General features: G+C 36.4%; 1 protein-coding gene across 1 annotated transcript in view; it reads left to right on the top strand.

Moving 5' to 3' along the window:
• Positions 1 to 12,933, top strand: part of LOC129241215 (uncharacterized) — a 54,366-nt gene extending 41,433 nt beyond the window's left edge. Inside the window, exons 2-3 of the mRNA XM_054877439.1 lie at positions 11,078 to 11,728; positions 11,808 to 12,933. Coding sequence (XP_054733414.1) covers positions 11,078 to 11,728; positions 11,808 to 12,737 — 1,581 coding nt within the window. The 3' untranslated portion in view covers positions 12,738 to 12,933. The remainder of the gene's footprint in view (positions 1 to 11,077; positions 11,729 to 11,807) is intronic.
• Positions 12,934 to 13,946: the final 1,013 nt, after the last annotated feature.

The raw sequence follows: 13,946 nt of genomic DNA, 5'->3' as shown, positions 1-13,946 counted from the left end.
TGCCTATATTGAATGTGTTAGTAAAACGTGTAGCACGACGCGCCAGTTTGCCAATAAACCATCAAACCATTCAAAACAAGAAAATTGAAATCGAATCGAAACGTCGCTCAATGCAGGAAGTTCAAGTAGCTAAAGAAGCGCAAACGAGATTGAATGGAAAACTGTAAAAAAGCAAATATCAGCCGGGTATTGTGAATGTGGAGTATCCTTATTGTATGCTCATTATTTTGCCATTTTCCTGTCTGTGCACTCGACTGCTTCGGCGCATAAATATACGCGCATACATAGGTATGTGCTCACCATGGGTACAGTATGTAAGTATAGGTCGATTTGAAGGCAGACCGATTTTCTTTCACATCTTTCACATCATCAGACGGTACGCTATTGATGAGTTGCTGTTCAAGTATCCTTTCCCGCTTTTCATTTGACTACACTGTTTTCACGACCGCAATCCGCCGGCTGGCATCTTTTGTCTCTAAAGTAGAAATGTCTGTAATGAAAAAATGGTCTTTTGATATGTTTAATGAAAAATCGGTTCTATGAAAATATAAGCCAAGAGGATATACATACATGCACACATACATACATGCCTGCATACACCCATTCATCATTTTCGTCGCTATTACTTTCAATTTTACTTTTTATTGCAGTATTTAAAAAAAAACTGTGTAAGTAGTTTTCATGGGAGACATATGTTTACATGCCGCAAAAAGTGGTACGCTCCTAAAATTTTAGGCTCGTTCTGCAAGTATTTAATTATATCCTCTCTTCGGTTCCACTGTAGTCACCAAAAATCATGTATACTCCTATTAAGCTCCTGTAGTGTGTTTGCCAGATGGCTTCCGAAGGGAATATGATAATGACCGCGTTTAACTTCCATAAAATTTATATAAGCCGAAGACTATAATATTTTATACGAAATATTTAAAAATTGTAAAAATACTTATAAGGCTTGTTGTTATTTGATATTGATCCTCAGCGTATAACTTGCACTTAAGCAAGCACAAAAGCGGGCAAGATTTTTTTGGTTTTTGGCGCACAGGCATGTCCGACCAACTCGTCTTAGCTGCTTAAAATGAAGAGGCTGATAAATTAATTATCGGACTCGTTCGAAAAGGCATTCCTGTGCCACTTATATAGATTTACACAGACTCTGATCTCTTTCTAATCCAACTGGATCGTCTTCTCATTTTCGGCCACGTTAACTTTTTTTTTTTTTGAAATTTTGTTTTGAAAATAAAATTTATTTTCTAACAAAACACATATAAATCGTGATGCAAAAGTTTTCAAAATAGTCAAAAAAATGTCAACGACACTTTCATTTACAAGGTGTATGTACAAGGTGGCGCACGTCAATCATACTTGGCACTTGTAAACTAGACAACTGCAGTATACAAACAGGCAAGCAATGGAGTGCGCAAAGGTCAAAATAAAGATTTCCATCACTCAAAATCATTTTTTTATTTAATAAAAAATGTATTCAAAAATAAAATTAGTTTACGATTAATTTTACGCCTCAAGGTATTATAATTGTATTATATATTTTAATATCTAACTCAAAGTTTCAAACTATTATGAAAACCTAAAAAAATTGTATCAAACTTCCTAGAAATTTTTTCGGTCGGCAGTGTAGTAGCAAATCCAATTTTAATATGCAAATGTGAAGTCGCTAATATTAACAATTTAGAATTGATGGGGTTGTGCGCTGTCGGTTCTATGTATTTTCCCCATAGAAGTAAAAATATCGCGTTAACTTCAAACTTATGCAAAGTGCATTGTTATTATATTAAAATTGAGCTGACTAGCCGAGAAAATTCAAAAAAAAAATTAAAAAAAAAAATGGAATTTGCTCGGCTTTTTTAGATTTATAAAAAGGTCAGTTATACTTATATACAAGTATGTTATACACTCGTGGCCGCGCCAACCTTACCACCTCATTTTTTGCACTTTTCACCCATTTACTGCGATTTAACTCACCAAATCTTCCTTAAATATAAAAGATCTACAAAATAAAAAACAATGCTTCATAAATAAACATTCGTTGAACAAAAATGTTTAATTTTTAACTATGAACATAATTTTTCCGTTATGTACACATACATATATTTATTATGTATTCAAAATTTTCCAACATCTGAGTAACTTTTGCATTTATTTTCGATACACAAAATTGGTAAATATTTCGTTAAAGCTGGTGACAATAACTCCTTGCAGGCATTGAAGCAAACTTTGAAATTTCGTTTAGAATTTCCTGTTTTCATACTTTGTTAAGTACTTTTTTAGTTCTGCCTTAGAGTTTGGTCTATGTTGAGCCGCTTTTTTTTTACTGTGGGGCACATATGCTTATCGGGTTCAAGTCGGGAGAATTTCTTGGTCACGCCATATGCGATATTCTGAAATCTGCAATCATTTTCTGCACTTGTAAGACAACAAAAGTTGACAGATAACACTTTACTTAACCATAAATATGAGATTGACTTGGTGCGGAGTCGTCCAGAAAGATGACCTCTGAAGTATGCTTCTACGACGAGAACGATTGAATACAACTCCTCCATAACTTTAGAGAAATCATCAATCCATCAACAAAGAATAAAGGACCCCGCATGTAGAAAGAAAAACATGCCCAAATCATTTCACTTTCAGGATGCTTAACCGTTCTCGTCACACAATTTTATATAAAGCGTACCCACAGAAATCGACGGGCACGCGGTAAATGGTTGTTGCAGTGCAATTCAAATCTCAGACCATATTACCGTTTTCGACTGATACAAGCCAATTGGTACGTTTTTGTCCATCCAAAAATAAATTCAAAATTTTAATCTCTTCGACCAGAACTGCTATAATTACAGTTGAAATGTATATGTACACAAAAAAATTTGCTGGTAAGGTTTACGTGGCCCCGAGTGATATACATGCACATACAAGACATACATTGATTTATACTGTTTTTGTTAGAATAAATATTTGTATGCAATAAATTAATAGAGAAATTCAAAAATTAAAAATACTACGAAAAAATAGCTGTACGATATTCAGCGACATTCAATGAACATATTTTAACTTACCATCAAAGTTGTGGAGTTCTTATTCTTTATTTCATGGCAATGCATTTTATTAAGATTTTTTTTTTTGTGACCATATATTTGTAATCAATTAATTTGTACATCATCAGCGAACCCAAGACCCTGGCAGCCAGTGCGCCCTATTTCATGTAAAAATAATTGTATTATTTTTCCTCGTTTTATAAATAAATAATTTGCACATATTTAAAGCAGAATTCTCTTTTAAACCTACCTAACTACACCACTGCACGCAAGTATTTTTGTTTTTACTCATAAATGGTGGATTCTAAAGTGTAAATGTTTAAACAGAAATATGCTGCATATATTTTCACAACATTTTTTGTATGTAAACACAACAGATCCTATTTTATTAACAAAGCAGTCTCTCGAAAGCCCCACACAATACCAACTAATCCTCACGCTGTAGTCAGCTGTAATCCCTCATTTTCAGTCTCGAGTTTTCTACATGTACGAGTATTTGTAACCTACATTCACTTTTTTGATGTTTTCTTCATTTTAAACCACTCACTTTTGATTTTTATACCCATGCGCACTTAGATACGAGGGTAATATAATTTTGTTCACATAACGACACAATGGAGTGGCAGTATGAAGGCATCGAGACATGTGTACATACACTGAAGTGATCAGAATAAAGAAAGAAGTCAATTTCGCGATGTCTGCTTGCCTGTGCATACGATAATCCAGCCAAAAATTAATATATTTCAACATAATTTAGTTCAATTATTACGTTGGTATTGAAAATGGGCGAAATCGGTCAATAACCACAACCAAACGCCATATAACGGTAATTTCCAAAAACGAAAAAAGGTTTATATCTCTGCTACAAATGAGGTAAAATTAGTCACAGTTGACCAAACACAAACAACACACGGCATTAGCCAGATTTTCGAAAGATCAGACATAATTATTATTGTGGTTGAATAAAAACCACGCCTTCCTTTTATATTAGTTCCTCCGAGTTCGTCCGCCTATTTGTAGTGTGCGTTTTGGTGTTCTCCCAGAAATAGAAGGGGCATAAAATTCTCCGCCGACTTCGATGCGCCTTTTATGCGGAGCTTTTTCACTGTCTGCCGAGTAGCGACCACCAATTGAATCCACTTTTTCTATCACCTTCTTATTTTAAGTTAAGAAAATATGTCCGGTTCATCCGTCTGATGTAATAAGCTACAAAATGGCGCAAAATTAATCCCCCTGTCGAAAGATTTATAATTTTTGCACATGGCGTCGTACATCAATCATATTTGACACTAGTGAACTGGACAGCTGCAGTATGCAAGCAGATAAAAACAATACATTTTTGGTAATAAATTTTGATTAATCTCAAAATATTAGCAGCCAGCCAAATTAAATTTTACTAAAATGTGCGTTGGTATATAAAGTTCGGTCCGGACTGTATTTAGCACCTCCTTACTTGTTGTTTTTCTATTTTACACAGTGACTTTGGCTAATTCCCAAAAGTACTTTCTCTGCTTACTCATAATTCCTAACTCTTCATAAAACTAATACAATAGCAAAAATCCATACACTCAAACATGCATTCCATTCACTTGAAGTCTCTATATTGTCGCAGAATTACAAAAAATCATTATTGTCCTTGATGATTGGGGGTTGTCCTTCTATTTTGCACTCACAGTCGTTTACAACTAGTCAGCAAATCCTTTTTGGTGCACTGTTCCTTATTTAACTTGAAAATCAACGCACACTGACACAGCGGGAAAAAAGAAAAACAGAACTACAAAATAAGTAGCACAAACAATGAAGAACGAGGCAAAGAACATAATGTACATATAGTAGTTGCAAATCTGTCGTTGTAGAGAGTATACCACTGTGAGACCACAGAGGATATTCCACAGGACAATAATGAGAGTGATAAACTAAGCGCAGACATGTGTTTGTGATAAAAAAATTAAAAAAAAAACTATAATAGTAAATAAGGCATATTAACTGCAGCGTATGTCGAAAATGGCAAAAGTTATATTTTTTTTGGCAGTCCTAAGTCACTCCTCACTGAAGGAAAGTGGAGCGATTTTTCATGTGATAAAAAGTAAGTGTGCCAGCAAAAATGTGCCGAATATGCGATCATAGATCTGTATACAAATATTTATGTACTTATATATTTACGTCGTTATGCGAAATATCCGAATCCTTTTTAAGTTAACATGATGTGATTATATATTTGTGCCCGAATTCTTACTTATATTTATGAGAAACATGCGTTGCATATAAAAGGTAGTCTCAGTTGTTAACTGCCGCGAGCAAAGGTTGTCAACCAACTGGCTGCACATTCACCTATACCTAGTTATTTATGTATTTGAGTACGTACATGTACAGTAGTGGCCAAAACTTATGCACACTCATTCGCAAAGAACACTAATTCTAATTCTTTAAGAACAAAAATTAAAATAAGACGATGTTTCAGCAATGAGCAAATTTGCTGCTAACATTTTGTTGGTATACGAGAAGAAACGAGAGAATGAAAGCATCTTTTATTTAAAACGTACGCACATCAAAAAAAAATCTTATGGGGCAGAATAATGTGTTTTCAAAATTTAACTTGAGTCGTACCTATTTCATTCCGTGATATCATATCCTTAAAAGTTAAAGCAGATACATTATCGTTTTTCCCAGATCTACACATATACTCAATCGCAGACGATACAACAACGAGCTGTATGAACTTTGGGACGGCATAGGCATAGTGAAGCGAATACAGCGACTCCGCTGGCTAGGTCATGCCTTCCGGATGCATACAGACGCTCCGGCTCTGAAAGTATTCGAAGTGGTACCAGCTGGTGGTATCAGAGGAAGAGGAAGGTCTCCTCAACGTTGCAAAGATCGAGTCGAAAAGGACTTGGCTGGTGTATCCAAATGGTGCCGGTTAGCACGATAAAGAAACCACTGGTGCGCTTTGTTAAACTCGGCCAAAATCGTTAAAGCGATTATCGCGCCTATCAAGAAGAAAAAGGATCTCCTATATTTTTTTATTTTTAAACCAATTTAATTATGGGAAATTAATTAATTAGAAAGAACAAAGCGGTTAGATTACCACAATCACATTTTTGATAGAAAAAAAACTTTCTTCATTATGGAGAACTTTTTTGGAAACTCGCAAAATAGAAATTGGTTACTTTTGTTTTAAGTTACTAAGCATTGAATATTTGTACACAAATTTATAGCCCAAATTTCAAAAAAATCAAGGGAGAATCTCTTCGTTTTTGTATACGCTCGATTCTATGAGAATATTTCTAGTTGTAGACTCCAATCCAGTTTGACTTTTGCGAATTCCAACCTGACTTTCCTGCGCTTTGACTTCATAAAAGTATGTTTTACCTGACGTTGACCCGCAAATGCTCTGGCTATTCTTTTACTGAGCAATCTTTTGCGATTCATATATTTACATATTTAATTGGTGCTTTACACTTTGACCGCATTGTCAGTCACCGGTGACTTACACTACATGACTACTTTTATCTTTTTATTTTGCGGAAAAATGCATCAAATAAGAATATTTATACTATAAATATCCTATTAAATAAAACCTAAAAACAAATTTTTTTCTGCCCGTTGGCGTTCAAAGTGTTCATGAAATAATTTTTAATGGTACCTCTGATCGAAGAGCGTTTATGCTACAAAGTATTGCATGACCCTCCCCAGAATGTAAAAAATATGTGGGTTGTCTTTAAATAACATTAAATTTAATCCCGGAATTGCTGATCTGTTGATTGGATAATTTTTACTCAATTGACTGATGCATTGCTAATTTTATTTTTAAATTGGCTTGGGTACTTACTTGCTACCCTTGCAAAAAACAAATGTTTGTATTAGGGATATGTACACCAATTTCGTTACTTTGGCGGTTTGTTACTTAACAGTTCGCCAAATGTGAACAAACTTTTCATTTATTTTGTTAGTTTGGTACTGCTCTTTCTCTCCAGCTGAATCACTTGCGAATTAGCTTCGTTTCATCCAGTGGAAGAAAATACGGTATACTTCAAGTATCAACTTTTTTTCTGCAAAAATAGCACGCTTCCTTTTTTTCTTTACTTTTCGATATTTTTATTTATTAAATTTAAACTTTGCGCCTGAACAGTGTAAAGATTCTATCTCTGCAATGTATTAGTAAGTAAAATTCGAAGGCAATAAAACTCAATACCGTTAAAGGTGTGCTTAAGTTTAAACCAATACTGTACATATAGTATACGTTTTATGATAAAGACGAACTTTCTAAATTCAATTTATAAAATTTATTTTGCCTTGCCGTGTGTGTGTTGAACGCGTAGAGTATTATATGTAAGGAAGATTGCTTGTTTATGTTATTATTTCTTAATTGAGCTGACCCTGATTGGTTGCTGAACTAGCTTATTAAATGGATGCATACGTCGTTATAATAGCATTTACTTTATAAACTAATTATTTTTGTAGCAAGAGAAATTTTTAGTAAATAGAAGCGCACTTTTCTCCAGAGCTATTAGAATAAATATATGTTACTACACCGGAGTAAATGAAAAAGTATGTAGTAATGAGGAGGTAAAGTATTTTCTGCGATTTTGAAGTCCCTCATCATAACCTGCATTATGATTAGAAATGTCTTTGTGTCCTGGATGCGATTAATGAGCTATATGAGCTGGCATATAGTATGTATATTGTTGAGTATTCATTGAATTCTTGCAGGGTGCCTGTGTAGGTAATAGAGTGTATACGGGGTAATGAGGGCTTATTTCTCTATTGGATTTAAAAGTCGAGTATATGCCTCTTATTTTCGACAAGCGTTAGCAAGTAGCGAATAGATGAGACCACTGGTATAAACGAACACCTATTGGCAGCGCGGGAATAGAGTCGCATTAAAATATATGTGTTTGTTAGGCAGTGAGTTATACCGGTCTAATAAGTCATAACCATACTCGCTAGCGGCGACTCTTGCTCGATAACTTTCTTGTTTCTTACGCATGCAAGTTTCGTGAAGTTATTCGAGCATAGAGATAGTGAGCGGGGAAATGGCTAAAAGACCTTATGTTAGCTGTTATCATATGCCGGCGCTCTAAACTATTTAGTCTCGACCTTAGCCGCGCTTGTTGGGAACTCCAGGGCCTATTAGCCAGCAATACTTGACACCAAGCAGACGGATGAGTACACTGAAAATGACATATGCATCCCCTTACTGACTTATAAGCGATTTATTTTTGAGACAATTGTAAGAACAACGAATGAAAGATGCCATAACGAACCCATCCGCGGAATCGGTCGCATGTCAAGCCTCTGCTAAGCCAAAATAAGCATTCCATATTTTTAGCAAACTGATTTTCGTTACAACGGGGCATGGTCTAATAGGCAGTCAAGCTCAGAGGATGGGAGTGCAGCTATACATATGACTTCTGCAGAACCTGAAATCTGGCACCTTCTGTGTCACTGTCCTGTTCTATTTACTTTGATAATGTAACTAAGGATAGTGCAAAAAAGACCGGTACAACTTTAGGTAGACAATTTTTTAATGAGTTGGAAGATCCCTGTACTGTGGAAATCAGGAATTCTCTAAAAATTTCGGAAAGTGCACACTGGTTATAAGAGACATAAGGGTAAGTTTCCCCTGCGGCATCAGAGTGAACTATGAGCGTGTCCCATATAGCCACCCCTAACCACCGAACCTAATCGCCACTGGAAACGCGTATTTACCTAACAGGTTTGCAGTCGCTATTGAGGAAAATATTTTGTTGACATTTAGAAACTCTTATCAATCAACCACTTCTACTAAATATTTTATTGGCTAATGAAATGTTTACCCTACATCCTGTACCCTAATTCCAAAATCTAACTATGCATGATAATAAAATGCAGAAAATATCTATGTAGTTATTTAGTGTGCTATGCTTTAGATAAGCCTGTTCAAATTGTTAAATTTGCAGTACATTTCGTATGACTCAGCGCTCAAAATCAAACATTCTTGAAGACACATTTATGGCATATACAGCCAACCCGGTGGCACACCAATGAGTTTCCGCTGAAAGAAAAACGAAAAAGAAAAAATCTTTGTAAATCTAACGGTAGCTCTAGCAACTTTTCGCCTTTCAATAAATTATTAAACCGAATGCTCTTTTTTGCTCTGAATTGCTTCTGCCATGGACTCAGCAGGGTTTGATTGCAAACTGTGCCTTTGTGTATGTGTTTGTGTGTGAAATATGCCATACATTACATACAGATACTAAAACGCAAATCAGTGGTAGCTCTTCTGTGGAAAAAGTAGGTGTTCCTTGCTTTGATGGCCTGCGACAATTACATAGTTTTTCTTAAGGCGGGCATTGTAAATACTGGAATTTTAGCAAACCGACAAATGTCACTCCATCCACTTACATAAATATATTTGTGGAATGACAATTTTGATGGTAAACAAACAAAACATTTTGAAGATGTTAGTACTACATTTACAAAGAAAAATTGTAATGAGGCGTAACAGGCGGCAGGAGGTAGGTAGTTTTGCAAATACTTCTATATATAAATCAACATAAATGTGAATGCGTGTATGTATGGACAATGTGGGCTCCTAAGGAATGGTAATAATTCTGAGTGGACTGACTGCAGATTATTTGTTATTTTATAAAACAAATTATTTTAGTGATTTATGCTGGCTGTTTAAAGTGGGCGAATGAGGGATGCAGGACAATGGAAACACATACATTGGCACAAACACTTATATATGTAGTGCACACGTACATTAAGATGACTCAGCTATCAATTAAAAATCGGCACTCTCTTTCCTTTTGAGTATTGAAATTTAGTTTATATATTTTATGCCTTACACAAATATATTTTGACCCAATACAATGTTTTTCGTGAGATGGACCTTGTAGGAAATACCTCTAAAAACAAAAAAAAAAAAACAAAATTTAAGGTTAAAGAGATCCGAAGGTAATTCATTTAAAAAAATCTATACAAAATTTTCAATATTGAATAAACTTCAAAATTATAAAATATTTAAAAAAATATTTCAGTTAACTTCTTATTATACTCAATCCTGCAAATAAACCGATTTTCAAAAAATTAGAAGACCAGCTCCAAAATAAATGCATCTTTCATTCTTCTTCTTCTTGATTGCCGTGATAACCACTTACCCGGTTTTATGCCAATTTCGCTAGGCTTTTAAAAACCATTACCTGAACAAAGCTATATTCCTGTGCACGGGTATAAAATTTCTGTACTAAGGAACGTTTTTTATGTCTTGTTAACGAGATCAGGTAACATGAACTCCTGCCCATTGTGACATTGAGGGTAACTGCAGGGCCGATGAACTAGCGAAACTTGGCACTAAGTTGACTGATGATGATGATGAGTACACAGACAAGGACATAGGCACAGACCTGTAAGCTCCTTATCTTTGAGAAAATTGTAAGAGTAGCGAATGGAAGATGGCGTAATGGAACCATCTGCAGAAACGCTCGACAGTTGTAGCCCCCTCTTAATGATAAGTCAAAACAAGCACAGCCTTAGCATACGGCAAATACGACCTGTGAGGTGGCATGCAAGCACATGACTTCTGCAGAAGCTGTCTAGACGAGAAAGAGATCATGTACCTCCTGTGGTATTCTCCCGCTCTATTCAGACGTAGACTCACCATTTTAGTAAGTTCTCAGTACTGTGGAAATCAGGAATCTTCTAAAATCTTCTTCTTTTAAAAAGTACACACTGGTTTTAAAAGAGATAAGGACAAGTTTCTCATAGGGCTTCACTATGGGATGCAACCCTGCTTGTGTCCTTAGAGCCTTAAATTGCGAACGTTTGAAAAAATATTTTCAACTTTTAAAACTTCTCCCTGCCGGTTTTTGGCAAACCGTCAAATATTACCCACTAATTGGTAATTTTCTATGCGATTTCCGCGAGTTGCGCTTAAATAGAAATACGAAACCCATTAAAAGAAATGTTTGTAGCACTAAACGCTAAAAAGTTTGGAAGAAACCTAAAATTTCAATGCATTTATTCTTCTTCTTTTATTTTTATTTTAGCCGCAACAGCAATTTGCTGCAAATTGTCCAACGTACACTGAATTGTATCCGGCTTACGCTTGCAATTGTATTGAAGGCACAACGACTCCCACAACTTCCACTACACCATCAGTACAGGCAGCAACAGCAACAACTGCAACTACGATGACAAGTCGAAGCATAGACTTGGCCTTGCGCAAATATCAACAATGGAGCAGCAAGTTTTTGCCAGCTACCAACCACACAATGCCCGTACCAGAGCTTGGAATGTCTGCCGATGGCACAAACAAGCATACAACAATAACAACAATGCCAGTTGCAACAAATGCTGACTGCGTCACTCACTTGTCAACGTCTTCATCACAAAAATCCAACTCCTACTCCAATTCCTACTCGACCAACACCACTGCCTCTTCGGGCTATTACAGCCGACTGACAATGATTGGCAATCTGCCCGAAGTTGAGCAGTATCAATGCTGCAGCGCAGGCGGAGATCGAGAGCTGCTCGTTAGTGCTGGCAAAAGACCGAAAGTATATGACTGTATGAAGGACTTTTTGCGTCGGAAACTCTTTCAACAGCGACATGGACAACAAGACCAACAGCCAGCACAACTAGAGGCAACACATTGTAAGAGCGACACCGAGGAGGATGTCACTAGTGATTATGATGAGGTAAGTTGGCTTACACTGAAGACAGCAGAAATACGAATTTTGGATTTCTAATCTTCTTTTTATTCCGCTCTCAACCCAGGTTGACATGTTGGATTCTTCCTACAATGCCGATGAGGAAGATGTCAGTGATTGTAGTAGTCAATGCACTTGCCCATTGGAAAGCGACACTGAAGACGCGTTGGCAACATTGCAGTATGCACCTATCGAACAACCACAACAACAACAGCAGCAAAAACAATCACTTAGCAATCACGGCCAAAGCAGTACACCACAAAAATCGATTAGTCCACAAAAATCAACGATCTCGTTGAACTGCTGGCAAAATATCACCCAATACACCGACTCCACCACCGAACCGGAAGAGGAGGATAGGGAGCCAGCCGACTCCGATTACCAACAAATCGCCGATGATTCAGATGCTGGTATCTCCGATTGCTGTCAATTGATAAGCGAAAAATCCAGTCCCCCCAAGCAACGTAATCGCCAGCAGAAACAGAAGCAAAAACAACACAGTGCGCGCTACAACCGCAACTGCGACAATGGCGCTGACGACGACGAATTGCTCTCAAGTAATTGGTATCAACCGCGCATCACCACCAAAGCCGCGCTTGAGCGCCTACAGCAAGCGGCACCCGGCACGTTCCTCTTGCGTCGCAAATCGCGCACCTACGAATTGTGCTTGCGCGCCGAAACGAAGGTGAAGCACTTCGTCGTCGTGGCGCTGGCCGACAACCATTATAAGCTGAAAGGCGCCAAGAAGCAATTTACGTCGTTAAAGGCATTGGTCACGCATCATTCCGTTATGGCGGAACAATTGCCGCTGACTTTGGCATTGCCACGCGAGTATAACAACAACAACAACAAAGCATACGCTATGAGCGGCAAGTGCACGCAGGCCATGGGACTGAATGTGAGGTCCTTGCGTTGCGCCGATGATTTCGATACGTACGAGTCGCTGCAAATTTTGGGTTTATTGCAAGACTGGCAGAGCGAAGCCAATGAGTTCTGAATGAAAAAGTTCCGAAAGTCTAAGCAGCGGAATTAGTTATATGGAAAAGTTTTAAAGCCATTACGCGCTTCATGGTCGTTAACCAGTTTATGCAAGAATATGTGAAATGAGAATAGGCGTGGCATAAAAAAATTTTAGTAATACTCGCAAATTGGCAGTGTTGTGATTAACTCAACGTTGTACAGCATCGAATTTTTTGAATAGATTTAAGCGTTCGTGTTATTAAATTTATAAGTAGAATTGAAAATGTTGATTTAATGTAAGAAATATTAATATTTAATGCAAGTAAATAAGCTCGAAGAAAACTTAATATTGATACCGATTCTAAAAAGATTAAAAAAAAAATAAAAAATAATCAATAAAGAAATAATATGATGTCTTAAAGTTCTGGGAATGACCGTGCTGGGGAGGGGAGAGAAGTACTATAGGGTATGTTTTTCCCCCTTTCGCTATTTAACGATTTAATACAATACCAGATAAAAAAGTCACCAAACAATTTGTTTGATGTCAAATTTAATTCTTCACCAAGCAAGGAAACACATCACAGATTATGGAAAATCACCAAATTACAGGGGTTCCTGCTCAGTAAAGAACAATGATATATGGGAGGTGAAGAAAAAAGTTAGTTGTAGATGTTCAGTGCTTATGCTTATCTTCAACCATAGTTGAAAAAACTAAAAAAACTTGTTCTTGAAGTTGCACATTTAAATAGGAGCAACTCGCAAAAATTGTCAGCACTTACGCCCATTTTGCATACGATATTAAATTCAATACAGAATACTTTATTTAATTCCAATTTATTTCCAGTTGGACCCGGATTAGGTTTAATCAGTTAATCTGCGGTAGTTGGCACAGATTGCAGGATATCTCAGCTAAGGGATAATAGTGAACTCAAGCTGTTTCAAAATAAAATATCGGTTGAAAGCATAACATTCTATGTGGAGCATTGAAACCAGCCTGTTCGAGTAATCAATACATCTACAATCCAGTTCGAAGAGAAACACAGCAACTCAGAATTTTCTTTGAACCAGACGATTGAAGCATATTCTAATTTTTAAGTTGCTAATGAATTAAAAAGAGTTTTTCTAGTATGGGTCATTAAAGTGTTTAGCATCTTCTTATTTAACTACCTGTCCAATGCTGAATGCTGGCAGTCACTTTTATTATATTAATTTAAATAAAGGGTGATCAATTTTAAATTGATGTAAA

The sequence above is a fragment of the Anastrepha obliqua genome, chromosome 3 (genome assembly GCF_027943255.1).
Source record: "Anastrepha obliqua isolate idAnaObli1 chromosome 3, idAnaObli1_1.0, whole genome shotgun sequence".
NCBI lineage: Eukaryota > Metazoa > Arthropoda > Insecta > Diptera > Tephritidae > Anastrepha > Anastrepha obliqua.
This window is presented reverse-complemented; position numbering and strand designations above follow the sequence as displayed.